Source organism: Nothoprocta perdicaria, unplaced genomic scaffold, assembly GCF_003342845.1.
Source record: "Nothoprocta perdicaria isolate Ctin4 unplaced genomic scaffold, notPer1 scaffold_91, whole genome shotgun sequence".
Lineage (NCBI taxonomy): Eukaryota > Metazoa > Chordata > Aves > Tinamiformes > Tinamidae > Nothoprocta > Nothoprocta perdicaria.
The window spans coordinates 449,910-475,444 of NW_020456210.1; the positions used below are offsets into that span (position 1 = coordinate 449,910).

Here is a 25,535-nt window from a genome sequence, read left to right on the forward strand (position 1 = left end):
GGCAAATGGTAAATCAGTGCTGACTTACTCGCTTCACTTATTATTTTGAAGCCACTTTGGATCAGTGGCATTTTAGCTACTGAAGATTCATTTACACACAAGCTCAATTTACACTGTGTTGAATTTGACCGAGATATAATCATTCATATTTATTCCTCTCAAAATACACAACTCGTAGTGAATAGTGTGGTGAAGGACTTCCTGGTTTGCAATTTACCCAATAACAACAGAGGAATTTGAGTGGAGCTGAAGCGAAAGCAACACCTACTGAATTAAAAGATCATTTTACCAACAGGGCAGCCTCCCTGCAAACACGGATCAGGCCTAGCCATGTTTGGTATCTGATAACATGATAGCCTAGATAAATACAAAAAGACGTGCTACTACTTGCAATGATAMCATGATTAATCAGTGTACATGAGTCTAAAAAAAATCTGATCTCAATATGCTATGTTTTTGTTTAATTTTATTGCACAGAATTGTGAAACTGAATAATAGACCCATGTATACTTATACACTACACTGTAAGTAAACATTTAGCAATGTCATTTTTCAGAATTCTTTTTCAGAAAGCTCTGCCTGCATATATGAATACTACCCAATCTTATTTTCTAAAATTTCCCCGTATTTTGCCTTCAGATAACAAATAAAAGAGCATAATAAGAAATTAACTTCTGTTAATTACATCAAGATTTAAAAGAAACATAAAGGAAGTGAATAAAGTTGGATCAAATTCTATAAAAACTCTTATCTGAAAACATTCTAAATCAGGTTTATGATAATTCTAAGGCTTAAACAGGACTGATCACCTTTTAAGATCAATCAGAACACTGTCTTTATGTCAGAAATTATCATTTTAAAGTGTATGTTTTTCTGCATTCCCATAGAAAACATACACAGGATATGCCTAATGAAGACCAAGGACAACCACTGGGAGTCTATGAGCAAAGTTAGGTACTTCATAAATGATGCTCAAATCTGCAACTCATCCCAGCCCCTGGCAGCYCTCCAGCCACAGGCTAAATTTCTAGTCTAACAGCCCTTGGGACTCCCAAACTCCACTGCTCATCACTCTCCATACAAGCATGTAGGAAAGATGTCAAGTAAAGACTGCTGCAATGGAAGAGACCCTCACATTGAAATTTAAAATTACATTTACTACTAGAACGGACCCAGCACACATAATAATACATAAGTTTTGATATGGAGAGAGACATTTAAATTATCTCTGGTGCTATTAGCTCCCTGTCGTGGCAGTATTCCTAAACATGATTATTGAAGTGAAACAGTTTTACAATTTCAGGTTCTCTAGACTTCCACTTAATGGCCACTGAAATAATCAGAAATAGGCAACTGGTGGTAGCACATGAGGCAGTTCTTTCTTTCTTTCTTTCTTTCCACCTAAGCTGACCGTTCCATCTGTATTTTGCTAAAAAGAAAAATCAACAAATCTCTGATGCTGAGTATAGATAATAACACATACTGGATATTATTATATATATGAATCTAAGAGCTATTTTGTCATCCCTCAGTCATCAGTCCCCACTTGCATATTACAATTCATGGTTTCTTAGCAATGTAATGAGAATCTGGCACAGGCACCTGTGGGACCATCCTGAAGACAAATAATCTCCGGAAATAATTAAAATAACCTCTGAAAAATAAAAGGAGATAATTTTAACACTAGATTTGATGTCTTACGAAACTCCAGCCAGAATACAGTCTGCCTGCCTTATCTTGGATCTGATGAAAGAGTATTTGCAAGGAGAATCTCTAAGCGGAGGGGGCAGTTAGGAAAAGGTCAGAAGACTTTTTAAGTCAGAAATCTAACCCACAGTCAAGGAATACTGTGTCCTCATAGGACCCTCACATAAGGATCTGAAAGCCTGTACACCTCCTACAGCCCCACTTCTTTAATGATTCACAGACTCAAATTCATCCCATAACTGGAAGTGTATCCATCACTAGAGATTTCCCATCACAAAATACAACCACTCATTGTATGATCAGAGTTGGTCCTCCTTTTAACGTGGCCCTCGTCATCTTAATATTGATCAGATGGCAGCACTGAGTTGGGAACTATGACTTGGGAAAGCTCCAAAAGAAGTCTACGTCACCTGCTGCTTAGAGTTTTATCTTTATAAACATACTCTTTAATATACTCTTTATACTCTTAACAGAATTTCAGCTATACAAATAAATACAGCCAGCATAATGGATGTATATATTTGCATGCGTTTATTATGGTATGTATGTAGGGTTGGCTGGAAAGATTAACATTAAAGGAGTGTATGTACATACACGTACTATTTTGAGGAGCTAGAACCACTTGTAAGAAGATTTGCTTTTATTGTTTAAAACTCTATTAAGTTCACTTGCATTGTTACATTTCTCCACTTTACTACTGCAACATTAATTTAGCCTTGAGCTATGTATTTGGATGTGACTGTTTTATTTTCTCATACCAGAAATATTAGGGTTGCTACACAGCTTTTCTGAGAATTAGACTGATAGAGATAACACAGTGAATTCTATTGGGGTTCTACTTTCATCAGGCTATCGCCAAATGCAATATAAGCATTAGAGAAAATTGTCTGTTTCGTGGTGATTCTGAAAGACTTACAACAATTTCTGAACATGCTTCGGATTCATCTGACACCATTCGTAACTTTGAAAGGTTTTATTAAGAGTAACATTACATCATTCTGTTACCAATCACAGCTGTTCTGTTACCAATCATAGCTTGTACAATTCACATTATTTTTAATCATTTGGGAACTGTTGTATACTTCACAGAATCACAGAATCACAGAATGGTTGAGGTTGGAAGGGACCTCYAGAGATCATCCAGTCCAACCCCCTGCTCCAGCAGGGACACCCAGAGCACGGGGCACAGGGCGGCATCCAGGCAGGTTGGGAAGATCTCCAGAGATGGAGACTCCACAGCCTCCCTGGGCAGCCTGTGCCAGGGCTCTGGCACCCTCACAGTGAAGAAGTTCCTCGTCATATGGAGAAGGAACTGCCTGTCTTTTAATTTATACTCATTACTCCTTGTCCTTTCACTGGCCACCACTGAGAAGAGTTTGGCCCCATCCTCTTTACATTTTCCCCTCAGGTATTTCTACATACTAATCACTTTCTAAAAAAATATCTGGAAACCTGACATGCAGGATAATATACGATTTCTAATATATCTGTTATTTACTGATTATCAGCCATGTACTTTCATTAAATTCAATTGTCCACAATTCCCAAAAGACAGAAAAACACAACAGAAAACATATCAAGAGCAGGGAGAAGAGACATCTAGGAAATCACTTTCCATTAAGAGTGAAAATAAATAACATGCAGTTTTTCCATGTATCTAAAATAGAGTTCTAACAATCTGGTAGAGCTTTATGTAGGAAGAGAAACGCTCAGATTAACTTTTAAGTAGGAAATACTGCAGCTACGTGTATGGTCCTCACATGAAACCGAATTATCAATACTTAATTAAGAAAGAATGTAAGTACCAACTGTATTCTGTTTTTCTTTTTGCTTCAATCGATACTCAAATCTCATCTGACAACTGAATTTTATACAGGTGTGAGGAGCTAAAAATCCGAGCTGGAGTTTTCCAGCTATGCTTCTAAACAGTACTACAACAGGGTGCTATTTCTCCATTTACAAGATGCACTACGTTGAAACTGTCAGTAATGATTAGGAAATGCTTAGGTACCATGATGATAGAAATACCTCACACAATCTCATATGAAAAATTCTAGTGAGGTTATCGGTTTAGGTGTCGTCTCATAAAAGACAGAACATAATTAATGTTCTGTCAAARCACTTGTGCATTAATATCATGATACTCAAAGGAAATCTGTTTGTGTTAATGTTACAATGTTAGAGACAGACCAAACCACCTCCTGCATAAGCTGCCTGTAGGAGTTCTCTTCGTTGCAGACCTGATGGATGAAGAACAAAGTCACCCACTGAGGGACTACTCGGTGAAGGCTTCAAAAGTTTCATCTAAGCTGTTCAGAGAGACAGTAATAGTTGCACAAATCCAAGACCAGGACCAGGACCTTCAGATTTTGAGTTACTTTCTTGCATATGTCCTTCTATATTTTTCCCTTTGGCTTGACCTTGTTTTCATCTTCCTTGCAGCTGCTCTGAATTTCTCTACCCAGGCATGTAAAACAGGAAGCCATCCCAAAGYTGAACATGCTATGACAAAAGTGACTTGATTTCTCTAATCTAGAATATTTTCTGAACTTAATTTCAGTGAGGAGTAGCATATCACAAGGAACATATTTTTGAATTGAAAAGTGGGAGCTGATAGAGCTTCATGCACTTTCTGAAGCATACTATCACTCTGATAGATAAGTATTTTCCTGAGGAAAAAGCATTACCAAAAAGAAATCAGAGGTAGTGAAAAAATGCAGTATTTCCTGAACTGATCCTGAATCTAGAAATATTTTGCTTTAGATAGAAAAGCAGAGAGTATTTAAGCAAATTARAAAAAGAAAATTTATACACAGAAAAGGAGAACTGGGAAAGTAAGTTTAGCAGGATCTTCAAGATCTTCATAGTGTTTTATAAAATGATTGTTKTATTGTTCATATAACATTTTAAGAAGTTTACCAGCATGCAGGGAAAAAAATGATCTTTAGTGTCACAGCTCAGGTTTTTTTTTAAATGAAAGCTGCTCACCTGTCTTAATATTTTCATTTTGATTTCTTTAATGCAAAAATGAAGTTGCTTCAGGCAAGGTGCTGCAAATGTAGCATAATTCAATGTGTTAGGATATCTCTTCAGTTACAATATCCTTAGCAAAAGCAATAAAAGGTAAGTACATGCCTCCTTTTGAATTTCAATAGCTTACAGAAAGTAACTAGTACAGGTGGAAGGTTTATAACCAAGCCAACAGAATCTATACACTAGCACAATTTTTATTCAGTAGTGTAGTTATACATTTCTTCACATCTTTTGTATGAACAGAAATCTCTGGCCTATTTAAGTCCCACTTTAATGCGCTATAATCTTTTTCAAGACTCTGTCATAATCTCTTGAAAGGAACTCCTCAGCTCTTTGATGATATATGAAAATGTATCTGCTTTATGTCTGTATCTGTATTTTTACAGTACAGAAGAAAAATGTGGAAACTCATTTTATACATCCATACACAGACTCTGTTTCTAATATTCAGGACATTATCAGTATTTTGTTGCTTTTTTGCAGCTCTCAACACATCACTAATAGAGATGCCTGCATTAGAAAAATAAGGAAATAAAATAAAAATACTAATTGGGGGGAGRGGGTTATTCATATACCCTTATCTATTTTCTCTCTTACACAGAAGACCTGAATTGAAGGAAAAGTGACCTATTTTGTTAGGCCTAATAAGGAGTGACTTTGGAGTTACAGTAGACATGAATGAGGTCAAAAGCTTTAAATATCGACCACATTTAAAGTTAAACACAGGAAATAAACAAGGGCAAGCCCAAGTCAATTTAAATGAGCCAGCAGGCAAAGTGCTTTCTCATCACTTTTGCCTAGTAAAACTTCTATTCCTCCAAGTAATGAATTTGATCGCTTAAAACCAGTGGAAAACAAACTTTGTCTCAATATCATCTGCACAGCCTAATGCACTAACCAAAAGAACAACAGTTCTTCTAAAATTGAAAATGTGGTTAGGTTTAATGATGATTTGATATGAAAAACAGTGAAAATGCATATTCTTCAATGTCCTAATCAGCTTACAAATGATAGCAAAATTTCCAAAAATGCTGTGAAATGAAATGTTGACTCTGAAAAAAAGGAATGATACAATATCCATCCTGTTGAAATCACCATTTGCTCTTGTCTTTCACTCCTTGTGCACAAAAGTTGTCATTCCAGACATTTGGAGATTCTGAATAAGCACTAGTATATTTAARACTATAGACAAGCACCCTGAAACATACACCTCATAGTTCTTCAAATACCAGACTTACTCARCACAGGAAGGCAGGGAGCTGGGTAAACCATATATGCTTGCAGTAGGGGAAGAAGATGCATGAGAAAAGTCTTCCAAGACTTCAGCTTGCTTGAACCAAGGAAATCGCTTTTTCTGGTGTTACTCCCCAAGTTTAGTGCTAAATAAAATCATACTCCTAAGACAAAGTTCTGAAGACAACAACCTACAGAGCTCAGCAAACGTAAAGTGAGACAGAGCTAAAACTGGTACAGAAGCAAGACTGGAAAAGAGGGTCTATCGTAATAATTTATAGCTCCTGTTAAATTCACTTGAATCTGCTTCTGAATGTGGCCTGAAATTCAGTTTTGTTCGCTTTTCAAGTGAACAATAGCACAACACCAAACAAAAAGACAGTACCACAAAGAAGTATCACTATGATTCTCCAAAGGATAAAACTATTCACAAAAAAAAATTCTTAGCAGTCCTATTGTTAAATGGCAGATGCAAAAAAAAAAAAAACATCTGACTGATCTATATTGCTGTTTGATGTGGAACAGTATGAAGTACTCTGTTCTATATTTTTATGGGATTTTATGATGATGATGATGGTGATCAGTACAATACTATGATATTGCTGGGGCTCATAAGGCAGCAAATACAGCAAGTCTGCCCAAAAATAGCACAGCGCCTCTGCTTTCTACTCTACCTGGAATGGCTGGGTTAGACTCAAACTGAAGGTTACCTGGTTTGATCTTGAAATTGTCCTTATTTAAGATCCATCATAATCAAAGATTTATCACGGCTCATAACCACACAAAGCCATGGTTCCTGGTGTCTACYAATGGAATTCATTGTGGAGCCAAGGCCAAAAATTTCTTTCTACCAATGCTTCTTTAAGACAAATTCAAAGCTAAGGTATTAGCTGCTGGTGAAAGTCTCTGACAAACTCTCTCAGTTCCAACAGTTACTCACAATCTTCTGGTTTCTTCTTTAAAAATATCCCTGAGTTCAGAAGACCTGGTCAAGAGGGCTGCTGCTCCAGCAAAACTATTTTATAGCAGAAGTCATTACTACCTTTCAAAATCTGACATTCATAACTGAACGTTTCTGGTCAAGAACGGTGTGATTAAGCTAACAAAAAGACAATCACGAGCAGCCTCAAAGTAGACACCAATCAGGCATGAGAGCTCTGCTGGAGCAGAGTGAAAAGAGCTATAATGAAACCTACTTCACCATGGATTTCATGTGCTTTTAAGTATTTAACCCTCTCTTATCAGTAAAAGTTCACATAGTTTCCTCATCATTTCTAAAATTTCTGTGAAGTTTTTGTGTCTGTCAAAGATGTTTCTCATTTGGTAAGTCCTGCAGAAATATTCCTTTTAGACATTTAAAAATTAGGCATTAAATATAAACCAGTCAGTTCTGTTTCCTGCATCTCCAGTCGGCAGATGTCCTTCCACTGAAACCACCTAACTTATGATAAAATGAGTCATTTTCTAGAGGGACCTATGTTTCAGACTAGGTAAGAAAATCAAGGAACTAGTTTAGACTAGACACAGTTTATAGACTGCTAAAATTCAGAGAAATCCACTTTTGTATAAGTRCTAACTGCTTGCATGTCCTTATTTAAAGCAGATTAGAACAAAAAAAGGTTGCTATATTCATATGAAGGATTGCACGTGAAGYACTCAAATGGCTCAAAAAACACTGGCTTTTCCACAAACTCATCTATAGTCCCACATCCTATTACACTCCCATAAGAACACCATCTCTCTCTCCTTATTTTTCTTTAATTAAGCATTTAAAAGCTTTCTGATCTCATAAGCTGAGTAGCCAGTGTGGATATGGATAGATCTGGTCACCTCTCTTTTCCCTGTGGACTGACTGGCAATAATGTTCCTATCTGAACACTTTTCTTGTTCGAGAGGTTGGGCATTATTCAGGTCATAATTAACATGTGAGGACAATAGCTGCATAACGAAAACATTTCACTCAAAAGAGGATTAGTTCTACCAGAGCTGATTTATCTTATTCTATATAAAGCTGCTTTATTTCCATACATAATTCTTCTTGCCTCCTACAACCAGTATCAGACTCAAGCTTGCTGCACACCAACTCACCAGAGATCAGCTTCCCCGTAATTTCCAGTCAGCTTCAGTGCCCAATACAAACTCTATTATAGGAATTACTGGAATGAATCRACTTAGCATTTAACATAGTTTAGAACAATACATTAAGAAATAGTCTTAAGTAAATATTATTTTTCCTTTCTTTCTTAATATCATACTAGGGACTGAATTTCCTATTCATTGTTTCTGTGCAGTAAGTGACTGTTCCTTTACATACTTCAAAGTACTGCTCAGAGAAACCAAAAAAAAAAGTTTTCTCCTATGGCTGGAGATGGAAATTTTCCCTTTGGAGCCCTGACTAGTTGCTGGTTTGAAGTGTGCACAGATTAGAAATGCTAAAAAAAAATCCCCTCACATGCAAAAAAAACTGCCTCCAAACAAAGCTTTAAAGGTCATGGTACAAGTAAAATAAGGGTGCTCAGTATCAGTCGAGAGAGCCACACGTGCAAAGCCATCACAGCTGCTTTTTTTGAGCAGCTGATGACAGAAAATAGGAAATTTCARTTCTGCTGCCTAACCCAGATAAATGCCACTGGTAACCTGAGATGCTCAATATTATTTCAAGTATCCATGTGGGGCTGACAAGGGTGACACAGACTAACAGGCCCTCATCTGTAGGCCAGCAGAATCAGCAGCTYGGGCTCTTCAGGAGACTCTAAGACATTTTAAACAGCACCAGTTYAGGCACATGAACCAAGCCCTTGATGCCTACACTCCCACCCTGCCTCACTGCAGAAATCATGCRTCCCACTTCCAGAGCATCTTGTTTCCATGCCTCTTTATTATTCTCTACTCCAAACACTGTATTCAAAAGACTTTCAGAGTCTTGACTTAATAAACATTTTCATTCCTTTCCTCTCTCCTACAGAGTTGTGATGGATTCCCTCTCAGTAGAGAGTCTAGATGTCTTTCAAGACGACTGTATATAGCTCACATATAAGGTACAGCTTGGATTCCACAAGAACACAATGAAACTGTGAGCACTTTGGCGTGCCTATCTCTGATCTGTCTCTGATCAGTATTTCTTACATCTTTAGGTTGGCAATCTCTTGATCAGGACCAAACAAAAAAAATGACAATCATTTTCAACTATTGTTAAAGAAAAGTAAAAAGTATTATTGTATTCATTTATACATGGAGATAGAAGAATTAAATATTTATTTTTTACATAATAGCAGGTCAGAGTTTGGGAAGATGACAGAAAGAGGCCACCTCCCAGGGTACAAAGTAGAGGGGCAGGAATTGTTAAACTTCTAGCAGAATTAAATCAGAGAAAGCAGGCATGTATCTGGAATTAGGTCCATACTAGAGAGAGTGACAGAGACAGGGAAAAAGGAGGAGGAAGGAGAAKTAGGAAAGAGGAGAGAATGTGGATGAAGAAGATGCAAGACCAAGCAGTGAAGGAAGACAATATCGCAGTGAACAGGTCAGAAATAAATCAAAGAATGAGTCTAACAGTAGAGCAATTCAGTCTAAATGAACAGTTAATCACTAGCACTCACTGCAAGTCTTTTGACCATCCTATAGAAGCATCCCAACAACTTTATTCCATGCTTCCAACACCTCCCACAGAAAGAGCACTATCTTTCATCAAAATACGCACTGCCAACAAGGAGGGAACAGCAGATGCCCAGAAGCTTCCTACAAAAGTCAAAATGTTTTCCCTTTGAATTTTAATTCTTTATATGGTTGAGCATTTTCTTACATCAGAGGAAAAAAACACCTTTAATTTTTCAGTGATACACTCTAAAAATTGAATCCTGTTCTCCAGAAATACCCAAAGAGCAAATGTTAATGGTCCAATTTTGTCTTCCATTGTGCATGTATCATTGAATTCCTTGAAAAATCACTTTCCGAGTTTGCATTCACAACTTTAAATAGCATTCTGTGCTGCATAATGAATACAAGAATGTATCATTTTGGCACAAACAAGTATGTGCAGTAATTAGTACCTTGAACATGCCTGTAAGAAAAAGATATAAAACGTATCAGACATAACTCCAAAGTTTTCTCTGTAGCAATTCTCCATAAAAGACACTTCTCAAAGTCTAGAAAAAATATTTTTAAAATTTTTTAAAAAGATTTTTAACACCATAGTGCTCATGTACATTTTAATACTTATAAATGAAATATTCATCTATCTCCAAAGGCCTCAAAACAAAACAGCAAGGGAATTTATTTTCACCCTTCTGTAACATGTGCTGCTATGTCCCAAAGTGGATTCACCAACTGTTCATACTACCATCTTTCAGGACAGTATCAGGGAATGTAAGAGCRGCCTATTCTAAGCCTAAACTGGAAGAGCAACAATCCAAGCCTAGGTTCCCCCCAATTCTCTTCCCAGCTCTCGATCACAGAAGAAGACAGCGCTTTGCTCAAGAAAACTGAGACTCAGAAACTAAAAAAAAAATCACAGCAATTCACATTTGCACATCACACACACACGTAAAAAAAAAAAAAAAAAAAGAAAAAAAAACCACACAGATAAGTGTCATAGTTAGAACCTTACAAAGTTTTCCAGTTTCTGTACATAGAGTATTCTTGTACAGATATTTCATGGTCCTTTAGTAGAAACATTGTAGAAACTAGAAGACCATGAATGTACAAATCGTCCTATCAGTTCAGATGCCTCTAGCTCAGTATCCTGCTCTCCAGTAGTGGCCGTAAAGAGATGTTCAAGAAAGAGGAAGAACTGGGAAATATGTACTCTCCGAATTTTCAGACCAGGGAATTTTCTCCGGTGAAGCTCTTTTCTGAGAACCTGTCCATTTCTCCACTCAAACCCATGTAAACCATCTCACCTAGAATATCTTTTGACAAGCAGTTTCACAGATTTACCACCTGTTGTAGGAAGCCTGATATCTTGGAACTCTTCAAACTCCACAAGTTGTGACTCGAAGTTGTGAATGTTTCGGTGTGAGGGGTGGACTGCTACACTGTCTCTTGCAACCCAGAATAAAGAGCCATCCAGTGAGGATAGCAGGAGACAGGTTCAGTGAAAACAAAGAGTTCTAGAATGCTTAATCAYTCCCCAGAGGGAAACTATTCTTGGTGTTGACAAGCCTTGTAAGAAAAGAAAGTCTATAGATATTAAAAAAATGTTCTGTGCATTGCAAACTGGATAAAAGCTGAGTATGCCCTAGAAATACAGAAATTTATTTTGCATTCACCAGCCATAGAAACACAATCAAAAATCCTGCTGCATGTCTTTTCAGATTTAAATAAAATCCAGTGCCTTACTTTCCCSTGATTTTTAGCTAACGTTTATAGTTTACAGAGTTCGAGAAAACTTCTTTTTTGAAGATCTGACCTTTTTTTTAATTAAATTCACACAAAAACTGTTTAAAATCCAACACAAGCACCTTCCACTTCAAAATACAATGTGGAAAAACTTACATGTCTGCAAGCTAAGTAGACCTTTCAAGTGTGGAAATAGGTCACTCACGTGAAACAAGAAACAAAGGCCACAACATTCTTATAAAAATTCATGCAACATCCTCATCTAGCAACATCAACTTCTTTATCTATTTCCTACCCCACTAGTTTTAAGACTAATAAAGCTACCTAGCAGATGAGGAATTTAATGTAATAGGTCCTGAGTTCCTTGGAGAATCACCTGTGGTTCCAACTCTAACACTTCTGACCAAATACAAACTTTCTTCCTGCTGCTGAGCAGCAGGGTTTTATGGATCTTGATCAAACATGCTCTCAAGGACAAAGGGTGTAATATGAAATAATCCAGTGTGTTGGACAGCAAATGACCGCTATGAAAGGGAAGAGTAAAAGAAATAATTAAAAAAAAAAAAAACCCAGAATTGAAATCTGTTATGTTGAGGTGATCTGAGTAGCAAGATAAATTTGTAGTCATTCTCCTCCGTAAGTAACAATCACATATTTAACCACATACTAATCATAATTAATAAACTATACAAACCAGCATAATATTGCCTTACAGTATTGCAGGTTTCCAGTTTCCACAGATATTTCCAATTTTGCTCTCTGTCTAAAGTTGAGCCATAAATTCTTCAAAACAAACCAATTCTACCACGTAGTTAATGAAAGCACATTCTTTTCCTAGAGTCTCACCACCTAATACATTTAAGTAGTCTGCTTGCCGCTTCTTTCAGTGAAAGGTTGAAGAAGGAACAATTTGGCTTCCCTTCTGCTGGAAAGCTGAAAATATCCTTGCTTACCAATCCTTCTAAAATAACCAAAACATCCCTTCCTTCAAAAACTTAGGTTTTCTTAAGAAAAGTGACTTAATTTCCCATTTTCTGGGTAAGCTTCATGTTCTAAGGGAAACCTTACCTAATTTTGGCAGGGAATAGGGCACTTTAAAATAATCTTCATAAAATTCAATGAGTCTCCGTGTGATATTTAGAGCATAGTCCCCTGATCCTCTCCGGATTGCATCAGGTCTTGCGTATAATCGTACCTGTTAAAAAAACAAAGCAAAAGATTGGTCATTTCAGCTCCTACACAACCTACCCTAACTGCACAGCTGAATACTCTAAGGTTGCTGTGAGGTGGTAGGGTTATTCTGAAAGCCAAATGTGGCTCTTGTACATTTGTCAAAGCACACTGTAGCTGGAAAAAAACAAAAAAAACAGAACTCAATTAATGTTACGAAGTTGAGAAAGTTAAAATCTCCTATTTGTTTATGTTGCCAAATAAAGGACTTAACACTCCTTGCATCAAAATAAATATTCAAAGCAATCACTTACATGTGTTTGCTAGAGATATGATGGTAGAGTGGATTAGTATAATGGTTCTCTGCCTATTCTGAATGTAGGCAGGGTGCAGTCACTCAGTAGGAGAGAAGTTCACGGTTTGTTAAAGCCACATTATATCGAGCCCTGAAAATATTAGTAGACTGTGAAGAAGAGAAAATAATCATTCTCCCTTCTCTTTTTCTGGCAGTKACACAGTTAGCCTCGATGAGCAACATAAGACTGCAAAAACAACCATTTATAAGCTCATTCCTGCACACAAACAATTAACATCTCTGAAACCCTCCATGATTGCTCCAGGCCTCTGTTTTCACAAAGCAGTAAGTTAAAGCTGCTTAGCCAAGTCACATTCTGATGTGTTCAGTACAAAACAACTCAGGCATCTGACCGCATGGAGCACCAAGRCAAACAGAAACAGTCCCTGTTCAGATGAATAAGGTAGTAGAGAGTACCACATAATCGTTTCCTCATTATTCCCCATCCTCACATCCCTTAATGTCTGCTTGCTGGAAAGATGACATGCAGCTAGTGGCATTTGTCAACCAAGAAAAGGCTAAAAAGAAGGGCAGTTTTTCATATCTCCTCCTTACACAGTCTGATGGCTGCAGCTAACAAGCAGGTGGTGAAAAGTCCCTGCTGGATCTCTAACAAAAGTGGTGGAAGGTCTGTTCCTGCTTCCTCAAATACATAATGACCCATTTGATACAAACAATACTCCACAAAATGCCAGTCCTAATAATAATATCTGAGTCTGTAATACTTTCTGTGATAGGATTAAATCCTACCCAGGAGCCTGAGAAAAGCAGTAGGATGGAAACCTGAAAATGTCAAGGCAAATATGAAGCACAAATATCAGTTTTGAAATGTTTTAAAATGGACTAAAAAATCCAATGAGATTTTTGTCTTTAGCGAAGTCATTACCAAAGGTTGATTTATTGTTCATTTCTTGAGCTAGTTCAGTTACCCATGTGGAAACCAGATACTAAACTTCAATACATTTTACCCATCAGCTCTGCTTTAACCCACTATCTCTTTAATTAGAGTATTCAGACACGTTATTTTCCCTTGTTATTACCTGATACAGAGCCACCTTTTTTTTTTTATTATTATGTCTTACTACAGACTCAGTGCACAGTCATGATTTCTAAAGTTAAACAGGTAACAGTATAACCTAGTGAGACGTAATAAAGCAGAGTGCTCAATCACTGCCTGAAAACAGATAAACCATTGCCTGAACTCCTCCAAGTCACTATTTCTAGTCATTGCTTCCTTCTTTTAAACTAAATACATATTTGAATCAAATAAAGATTAAACACAGAGATTCCAAGTCAAACACCTTGAAACCTTTCATTTTTGGAATGACGGTAAGAATTACAATTTGTATTGTGATGAACACTGTTCTGTATCATTTAACCTTCACACACAACTTYGTATAATTACTTTCTTGTCACAGTAGACTGTATCTGCAAAGCAGTAGGGAGAAAAAGAGGGCCAGTCAGGTATGCAAACAAACAAACAAAAAAAAAAAAAGTAACTATGAGGCAGTGGTCAAAATGTGGCCCTACTAAGGGACAGGACAGGACAACAAATAGGAAGATAAAATGGTGATTCAACAGACACATACAAGAAAAAAAATGGGTTCAATTTATAGTATTATAATGTGTACCTTTCAGCAAAAAGCAGAGAAGTGCACCTGGGATACAGCACAGGTATCAAACCCCAAGAATCTCAATATTRCAAGCTTTCATTTGCCACCTGTCTAACGTTGAAGATGTTTAGATTTGGCTGTAATGTTTCCCTGTGTCTCTCTGACTCAACAGCCCAACACTAAGATCACTCCCAAACTTGAACACAGYTAAAAAATTAACTTTGCCCAAGTCTCTTAAGTGCTTTGATGTGGCAGTTCCAAAGCATGCCAGCCATCTAGAAATGCACTTGCCCAAAACACGTAGCTCAGTTTCTTCCACACTCTGAAGAAATTCAAGTTTACATGTCTCAAGAGCTTACATGTCCCCAAACACTTCGCTATAGCTTCTCTGAAGAAAAGGTGCAGTGTCCTTCATGTTGAGCAGGTGCCACTTTTCATTAAACAACTTAAAATTCTATGTGGAAAGAGTATGGAGGGAAATGACAGCGTGAAAGGTATGCAGGCAGTGGAGGCACTCATTAAGGAAGACAGACCCTTGGGAACTGAGTGTGCTTCTGCCTTTGACCCAACAACCTTTTAATACAAAATTCATGAAAGATTTTTAATGGTTACCATCTCAGCATCATCCTGGCCTCTGAAAAGGCTCTCTTGTTTTTCAGAGGTGAATGGCATGGGACCTCTGACACTCATCACCTTCCTGGCTATTTTGGATTACACATTCTGAGCTGTCTCCATCATTTACTATACACAGGATTTGGTCAAGAGTCCAATCTGAGGCCTAGCAACTAAAAGCTTGAAGCTGAAGGTCCCAACCTTTGATGTCCTTTAAAGGAGCTTGGCTTATCTAGCTCATGCTTTATTTCTAAGTCCATAAAATGAAGATTATATTATTTCCTTAGTTTATAGGAATATTCAGAGTTAAACAGCAAAAGCTAYGGAGTTTTTAGATGCTGCTCTAATGAGGAGCTTAAGCAAATCAAATAGAATGCAGATTAAGATATGCGATTTGTGTGTTTAGCATAAAATTATTTTTTGTTTACTGGTTTCACTTCAAAATGCAGATAGGTTGTGTTACTTTATCACTATGGTTGGACTGAACAATAAGACATAATTATTATATACTTTGCCCACAGGCTGATCACTACACTGAGAACTTGATTTTACATTAATTTAAATAAGAAGAAGGAACAGAAGATTTTCTGTAGCATCAGACTTGCAGAAATAAAAGTAATATGCTTTCTGCTATGAAAGATAAATAGGATTCCAGCTTAGGTGCRTAATTCATCACTGGCTGCAATGGCACTGCTGAAGAGCTATTCACAAGGAAAAGGCTTACAGTACTAAAGATCACTTTAAAATAGCATTATTTTCTTATTTTTTCAGGTATTTCTGCWCCGTTAATGAGATCTCACAAACACGCTTACACCAACAAACCTGAATACCTTTTAAGACTTGATACAAAAGGAAAGTCCAGTCTATCTTAAATAAGTACCAGCTTAAGCTTGTGTTTCACATACACAGTCCGCACTTCCCAGCAAAGTTCCCTCCACAATCAGTACAAAGAGAAAGATGCCTTGGAAGGCTTGTAGAGGAAGATACCTTCAGAGTAAGTGTGGGCATCAAAATTAAACCTGCAGAATCTCTCCCCAAAAGCTTCAGAGGTATCTGTTTATTTTCCCAAMCTGAATTAAGAACATAAGATGTGACCTTCAAGAAGACCACTTCAGTAGGCATCTAAAGCACACATGAAATTTAGGTACCTGCATTAAATGCACTGGATTCCACTTCAGGATCTTACCTTCTATAGAAACCAATGATAATTAGTTGCTGATCTGTGCTTATATTCTTATGAATGTCTGCACTGAACTGAGAGATCTGTGCTCTAGAGCCTCTACAGCAGGAAGCTCTACAGGTAATATTAGGAATTTAAGCCTTTAATAATAAAATAAATTTAAATAAATAAATATAAATAAATAAATGTATGCCTTTAATAGCTACAAAAACATTTTTAAAAGCTAACGTGACAGAGTTAAGAAAAGGTATTTGTATTAAGGCAACCCACATAACCTCCTCTTGCATACCTGTACTGGGATACAACTCTTGATTACATATGCATATACCTAACCATACGCTATCTTTTTCTGAAGATCTTCAGCCTCTTCCAAAATGGATACTAGTTTTATTTATTCTTACCATTATTATCCTCCTTATTTGGTGTTTAGCTCCATGTTTTATTTACCACTCATCAAACTAAAGAAAAATCTTCTGGGTTATTCATATGGTGATTTCACAGTATGTTAGTGCCTTGCAAATATTAATGATTTTTTTTTTTCACAACCTTAGCAAGAATAGGCAGCACTTTTATTTTTATGTTAGAAAACTGAGAAAAAAGAGAGTCCAAGWCTAATGTTGATGCCTATCTGGATATTCTTGACTGTCAAGTATACTTAACATTTTTATGGCGCACCATTAAAGCACACTTCCTATTAATTCTTTTTTCATTGATGAAAGCTCTGCACAGTTTTGAGTCTGGTCACAGGTTTCTTAGTTCAGATATTAAGAAAATTAGTAACACACAATTAGGGACTAAATGAGACTGTGTCAGTTTATGTGATTTGCTCAGCATCGTGTAGAAACTCTGGTGACAGAGGCAGGGAGGGATTTCAAGGTGGCATTCAGCCTCATCTCTTGCCTGACTGACAGTCTGAACCACMGAACAGCTGAGTTTGGAATAAATCTTTGCAGATCATCTAGTTYGAAATCCCTGCTCAAGCAGACAGCTTGTGAGTATATACGAAGATGGAGACTCCACAATCTCTTTGGACAACCCATTCCCCTCACAGGAGAAAAGTCTTTCCTCATATTCAGATGGAACTGCCTGTGTTTCAACTTGTGCCTATAACCTCTCTTCCTATCGCTGGGCACCCCTGRAAAGAGCCTGTCTCCATCCTCTTAACTTCCTTCAGACATGTAAAGACACTGATAAGATCCCCCTCAGTCTTCTCCAGGCTGAAGAGCCCCATCTCCATCAACTTCTCCTTATAGGACAGATGCTTCAGTCCCTTAATCATCTTAGCAGCCCTTTGCAAGACCCACTCCAGTAGCTCCATATAGCTACTCCTAACCCTCCACACATTGAGAAGCCCAGAAATAGACCCAGCACTCCAGCTGTGAGCCTCACTAGGGCTCAATTGCTCGGGAAGATCATCTTTACTGGAGTTCATTACGTCCAGGGCTCATTGCTGGCTCATGGTCAACTTGTTGGCCACTAGGGCATCTTCAGACCCACATCCCCTTCTGACATTTAGACTATGCTGTTGTTCTTACATGGCACAGACAGTAGTAGCAGTTTTGAGACATGCTTTGCCAGCAACTGTATTCTCTTTTGTTACGAGGAGAGAATGAAACTATTAAAGAAAGACAATACAGTAGYCACAATTAGCTACAACTGGTTGTGATTAATCCCTCAGAAGGACTTTTCAGAAATATTAATAACCAAAATCAGATTCTCAGAATGGAAAGGATTTGACATTATTATCAGCTCCATCTAAAATAATCCTKAAAGTTGTATGGCAAATACCATGTAATCGTTATTAATCGTCAACAGTCTACTTTTCTACAGTTAGKCCAAAGCACTTGGTGAACAAAAAGTAACCTTCAAAAATAACTTTACTGTAACACTTTCTGCAGTCTGTTTTAGTATTTCAGCAGTGGTTCCATAAAATAAGTCAAAGTAATTCAAAAATATCTGTAATATCAGGTCATCAGAACAGATAAAAGTGATTGTAAAATGAGAGCCATCTCCCATAATGAGGGGTAGTTGTGATATGTGTTGAGAAATGGGTAAGGAATTTGGAACAAATCACATCTAACCAAAGATTATTAACTACTGTGTATGAGAAAAATATTCCTGTCTACAGCAGATAAAAAACTATTCATCAAGAAGAAAGTTAACACTTAAAGAAAAGGCTTGTCTTATTATTTCAGAGTTTTWAAAAAAATGTGAATTAGTGGTTATATTCTAAGTACAATGGAGTAGTCAGGATGGATTCACAAATGGGAAACCATGCTTAACCAATACGATGGACTTCCACAACAGAATGACTGATTGGGTAGATGAGGAGCGTGGATGTTATTTATCTTGACTTCAATAATGCCCTCCCAAGTATTAACTGAAAATAGCAGTTAATATGTTTACTTCAGATTAATATTAAGTTCACTAAAATCTCTCCRGCAGACTAAAAATAATTCCAGCCCATAAACAGAAGAAGACGTTCACAAAAAGTGAAGCAAGTTTATTTTGACATTTTAAAAAATAAGCTTCCTCTTTATTTTTTGTATCGAAACTGAAACACATGAAAAAGGATGAAAGCAATGAAGGATTGTAAGGAAAAAAACTGTAGTCATTCTCCTCTCATTCRCTAAAATAGTTCAGATCAAACTGAAGGCTTTGTTCGGTTTTGGTTTGCTTTGATGGCAATGCATGGTTTGCTTCAGTTTGGTTTGCTTTGATGAAGGAATATGGAAKAAGTTGATCATTTTGGCCGTAACAGAAGTCAAAATATATTATTTACACATGTCTAATTGCAAAGGGACTATTGTCCAGTCTCTCCTCTCTGCAGGAATTCACCACACATGAAGGGAAAACAGAATGAAGCCAAGTGTGTTTTCCCCCAGGCACTACAGGAAAACACTAATACCCTTTGCTAGAGGTGCCAGAAGCCTGTCAGTCTGCTTCCCAGGAAAATTAAGGAATTTCAAGACTTGGCAGAAACTCAGATGYTGCAGTAAGACCCTTGCAGGAGGTGATCTCTGCAAGTCTGAAGCATGCCATACACTGCAGCTCACCTCTTAAGAATAAATATCCACAGCTAAATCTCAAGCCTGCTCTTAAGGACATGATTTGCTATTTGACCTTCTTTCTTAGTGTATCCCATTTGAAAAACTTCCATCTTACACTAGTGTTATCTTTATAAAGCCATTTCACCTTGTTTGATAACACAACATATTTTTATGCTCTCAGTTATTACTCAGTTATTAAAACAGTTACTCCAACAATGACTAGATTCATTTTCATAAGCTTTGAAGATCTACATAWATTAATTCTACAAGATTCTTTCCTTTAAAATTTTAATACTGTTTTTCATGTTWAAGATCTACCTCTCCAGCTGCAGTCACTGCCTTCACTGATGCCCTGGGGAACCACAGCTCACTGACTCCAGGAGGATGAAGAGCACCAATGCACTCTTGCAAAAAAGCTCATGCAAACAGACGGCTCATTGGGCTCTAATGACCTAATGCAACACCCATTGAATGGGATGATTCCTGTTAACTACAGGGGCTTTAAATCAGGCTATTGGAGGAGACAGATTCAACCCTTGGGTTCCGGAGTCTTCTGGCAAAGCAACCTTCACCAAGCCATTCTGATGCAATGCCTACAACACATGTTTTTAGACTGCCCATTTGAGTAGGCCTTGTTAAGCAGTGCAGAGAAAAAGAACAAAACTAATCCCTTACAAKGCAGTACTCCGGCCATGACCACTGATGATTCAGAACATGAGAAACAGAATCATTGCCTGAATCCAGGATTTACAGCCCACGTGCTATGAGAATAGCTCTCAGCTTCTTGTAAGCATCCTAACATGGAATTTACACAGTAACAACCATTTACTGTCTCTCTGCTGCAGTATTAGTTTCAAGAAGGCCAACTTTGCTGCTGACAGGAAAAGATATGTCTCTAACTGCAGCTCCCAATTAACACCATCTGATATCACAGACAAATATACCCATACACATGACTACACAAATCACTCCTTCACATGCCTCCATACAGACAGATTTCACACGGATTTCTCTTTACATTTTTTTCCGTCTTGGTCTATTTTGCTCTGTGTTGTACTGAAGTTTGAAAAGACTGGAGCAAGTAGCAATTGAGCAAAGGATTGATGATGATCTTAATTTTTTTTTTCCTTTTTAGCCAAACATGGATTAGGTAACTTGGTATCAACATAGCAATGCACARTTAAATAGAGCTTCCCCTCTCACCTACTTCAAACAGAATTAAGTGCAACTTTGTCAGGTGTTCTAGTGCAGCTGAAAGTGCTTTCCCATTACAAAACAGATGTTTCTGCACATCAGCTGCCAGCAATACCACCCTGGGAAATATGTTTATTCTTTAATCCATTCTTCAAAGCCAGCAGACAGCACATGAAGCATTGTTCTGGGGAGACCCATCCAAAATTGTTAGAGGCCCCAATTCCCAGATTGATCAGTTCTTAAATCTAAGATGTAAAATCTACAACTATTCCAGGTGTACAAAGTTGAAGTTGTCCACAAACATTCAAGTTCATAAACTTAATCTAGTAATAAATGTCTGCATGCAATGCCCCACCTGCCACTTACCCGGTCACTTTTGCAAACAAAAAACTCATTTAAGATGCAGTTTCAAGATCTTATAGATTTTTAAAGGCAGTAACACTTTGACATGGTCTTCTCTATTTAAGCAAGCAGCCTTGTTGCTCTAGGAAAGAATATGAGTTGTTTCACACAGATGCATAACTCCACAAGTTTTATGGTGATCAAATGTAATAAATTTTACAACTAAGGGTATTTCAGAAAAGGGCTTGGGGGCAGAATGACAGGATATACTTTTGAGTGAAGGAGAGAAAGAAGCAGGTACAGTGAAACATCAAGTCTGCTGCAGTGAACATCATTAAACCTGATAATGGGAAGAAATGATAAAAACTGCCTTGTTTCAATCTCCTATTCATTATCAGGGACAATACCCAAAAGAGACTGCATGGTAATTAAAGGTGTTCACTGAATACCAAAGGGACAGCTCCTGTGGAGCCCCCTTCCCTCCACATTCTGAGCACTCTCACACACTAATGCACTGGAGTCTTTTTGGATATAATTATAGCCACAAATATTTTATTAGAGTTTGGATTTAAAAAAAAAAAAAAGCTCAAAACCAAGCAAGTTCAGTGACCTAATAATATCTAATGAAAAACATTATCTTACTAGTGATGGTGTAGGACTTAATTTTTAAGTAAACAAACATAATATTTGCATCGTTATTCAAGACAGATTARGTTGGTTTAATAACCCATTTAAAATAGCAAAGATCATCACTAAAGAGTACAGTTTATATGAAAGAAATGATCGTGATTAGAGTTATATTGGTAGGGAGMTTTCACTGGAGATTAAATGTGAACATGGGAGGTGCCTGAATATTGTTGCAGGGCAAGGGGAATTTGGCTTTGAACAAATGCAGCAGATGTTCCAGGATAAAAGCTTGTAGCATGACCCTGAAGGAACACAAAATGGAAGAAACTTCTGGGTTTCCAGCTAACGGAGAGAAAATGAGCAACATTATACAATGAAATTGAACTGTATTTTCAGCAGTGTCAAAAGGGGGAGTTTTGAGCACTTGCTTTCTAAATAAACAGGATTCTACCCAAGAAAGATCTAGTTGTCACATCAGTTTCTTCTCTGAACAAAAAGAACAGCAAATGTTGCCTGACTGATTAAGCAAAGGTGCAACTATATATTTCACTAGGAGGCAAACCATCATGCAGACATGCGGCATTTTGTAACATGAGAAGAGATCCTAAATTACTCTAGAAAGTTAATGAGCTGCACTCACATATAAATCCAGTCAATATTCAGCAGGCACAAGATAAAATACTGACTATGCCACTAACCACAGTGTCATATTAGTTTAGAGCACTGTGGCTTTCTGTATCATTTGCTGAAATGGCTCAGGCACAGAAAATGAATATGTAACAACAAATGTGTAGCAAATTTAATTAAGAATGCCATTTCATGGCCACTTRAGGCAACTAGGATTGCCATGGTCCTGTCACCTAACACCCAAGCCAAGTAGTCGTGCTTATTTCTTTACTTCAGCACTAATGCTCATATGGGCAGTGAGTCTTCAATGAGAGGAGTTGGCCAACTCTGCCAACCCAAGGACAACAACCAGGCAGTCCAGTCTCCTGGCCCAACCACCCACGTTGTCAGGCAAGCGTTAGAGCCAACAACATGTGCAGAGAGGAGAGAGGACCTTCACAGGCTGCACAGAGGTACATCTGAGTTGCTGAAGAATTTCCAAGTCAGAGGAAAAACTTAGCAGGGAATTCAGTGCCTAAATGGTTCAGGTAAACGGTCTCCCAGCTCTCTGAAGAAGGTGAAAATCAATAAAGCTTTAAGAAACTAAACACAAATATTTACATTATTTCTGTTTTACATACAAAAAATCTGTATCACAACATTAGTGGTGAAATGATATGAGAACATATTTTTTTTCTCTAGGGAAAAACACTACTATGCCATAGGTCTAGGCCGATTTCCCRTCTTTTCAGTTTGACTGGGATCAGATGACAGTTCCCAAGAGCTGTTCTATACAGAGTATTTTCCACCAGCTATTTTATCGTTGAAGCATTCACACCACATACCARAAATAATATTCTACCCACTCTTGGGTAAAAACAGAGGTACATATGTTTAAGAGCAGTGCTAAGAACAACATTCAGCAGCTATGGAGTGCAACTGATTTCACTTGGCTCTGTTACAACATACTGAAGTTACCTTAGAGTGAAGTCTTTTGAAATGATAAGCTGTAACTATTATTGCTGCCGATTTACATTTCATCAGTGTCTCATGCCTGTCAACATGATAAGAAGGTTCCACTGTGCTAAGTAGGGAACATAAATAGAAGTAATGGTTGACCATTCCCCTCAGAGCTTTGTGGTCTAAAAGAAACAGAGAAAACTAAGTGAAAATTGACTGTTGTTTCCTCCAGTTTAAAAATGAAGAATGAAGAAAGATGGGCTTGCTATCAGTAGGAAAGTTTGAAGAAGAGATGGGAATAGAACTTTCCATTGCAAATCATCAAATTATTATTCCTGAAAGATGTCTATATCCCAGGCAGTGCACCTGGGTCCCTGAAATTGTTCTTCTTCAGAAGACATTCTGAAAATTGAGATTTACCTTTTCAATTGTATCTCACAGTAGCCATCCCGTATCCACATATCATTTGTCCAACCAACTATTCTTCTAAGGCAATTCAGCAATTCAGCATTTTATTATTCACTTAAAMTAAGTTATTTTAATAGATTACTACAAAAAGTATCCTACAGAATATCTAACAAGTAAAGCAATATCTCTGTCTAGACCATAATAGAAAAGGTAGGTAGGAAACAGAGGCAGATTATACTGGACTATCCAAAGACTATGATTGCTGGGGCATATCAATAACGTCTCCCATAAATATAACACAACTAGAGTGGAAAGGCAGGTGGAGTTCCATATTCATCATATGCCTGCAGTTGAAAATCTTCATCTATATGAAAAAACAAAAGAACTGTAATAAATGACAAAATACAGTCCTAGGAAAAGTGGAGCGTAGATTATCTGTGAGCTCAACTGAATCTACACAACGCATTATCTTATAATTACAGAGATAATCAGGAAAGACAAGTATCTTCTGAGTTAGAAGAAAAATTTATAGAAAAATTATTTGCAGGATAAACCAACCAATGCCTTAAAATACTCAGCATCTTTTCAAATCTTTTGGCATTAAGGAAAATCATTGTTTTGTAGACAAGTCTTTGAATTGTGCTGGATGCATAGTACGTTTTGGAAAACTGTATCTAGTCCTTAGGAGAAGAAAAATACGCAAATTTTGTTGGAAATTTTGTGCTCTGACTTTTACATAGTAAAAACAAAACAGGGCAACATCAATAAGAGCAGCAACCCTATTAGTATTCCAGAGTGCAAGTTCCTTTAGGCTAAAAACTTGTCAGAACAAAAAAAAACCCACATAATTTGGCCAGTAAAAAAGCAAAATCCATAAACCATAAAATAGGGAAACAAGAAATCARATTTTTCACATGGACATTCACTAAAATCCATTTACAAAGCTTCTCTGCAAGATCCATTTCTGACTCTGACCAAATATTTTAAAAGGTATATTTTAAATACTATAAAGAACCCTTCAAATCCACAGAACAAAACAAACAGCCAAAGGTGAGAGTATCCAAACACTTTCGCACAGCTACCCTCTGACAAACCCATGGCCAGAAGGAGCATTTCAACTAGAGAAAATAAATCAGCGAGGAGACATTTATCTATCAATAATGTATTCAAATCACTGCTGGAAGCATTCCATGCCGCCTATTGACACACCAACCTGCGTGTAACACGTTGAAGAGAATTAGGAAAAACATTTGAAGGCAAATGACAATTCTAAACAGAGAAAGAAAAATAGAAGGACTAAATCAATTAGCGCATTATTCCTATCTGAGGACTCCCATTTGAGAAAGATCAAGGCCACAACCAGGGATCAAAGTGATTAACTGGCTAAACAGCAGCCAGCAGAGATACAGATGAGAGGTGGCAGATCATACACACACAAAGAATCTAAACTGGCAAACAGAGGCTTTTTGCTGCCCGCAAGAGAAAAAGCTGCAAAATCCTAGTATTCTGACATGCACCGATTTTGACAAAGACAATAAACAAGAGGCTGAGAAATGCTAGTTTTAATCTACAGAATATAAATTAATATAAGAATATGTGAATTGTTTAAATTAAAATGAAAATACTATAAAATGTTTAACCGTGGGGTTATTAATCAAATCACTTCCAATATATGAAATGCTCAGATGCTTGACTGTGAAAATTAAATTTTGCACATTTTATCATTTAAATTACATCCTCCATCTTTAAATCTCCACTACCTGGGATACGTTTCTTATTAGAAAAATGCAAGTTATTCAGTGATGTCCCCTGCATATCTAATGGAAAAGCTGAGTACCAATTTGTTAACACTTTCTGATCAGCCACTGTTCAGCTACCACATCTGCTTTGTGACTGGACAACTATCCAATCAGTCAAACCACTAGGTGAGACTAAACTTGGACTTGATCACCACCCCACTCATCTCCCTGAGATGCTGAAAAAAATTAATRAGAGGCAATCTGCTTATTCATATCGACTTCCTGGTTAGCATTAGATTAATAGTTTGTTCATAACAGGGTAATATCTCAAGGGAAGAAACAAGATTAGAACTCTTTCCTACAAAAAAA

General features: G+C 37.2%; 1 protein-coding gene across 1 annotated transcript in view; it reads right to left on the reverse strand.

The window, feature by feature from the left end:
• The window catches only part of TRHDE (thyrotropin releasing hormone degrading enzyme), a 206,747-nt gene that overhangs the window by 155,943 nt on the left and 25,269 nt on the right, over positions 1-25,535 (reverse strand). Inside the window, exon 3 of the mRNA XM_026052784.1 lies at positions 12,379-12,505. Within this exon, the coding sequence (XP_025908569.1) occupies positions 12,379-12,505 (127 nt within the window). The remainder of the gene's footprint in view (positions 1-12,378; positions 12,506-25,535) is intronic.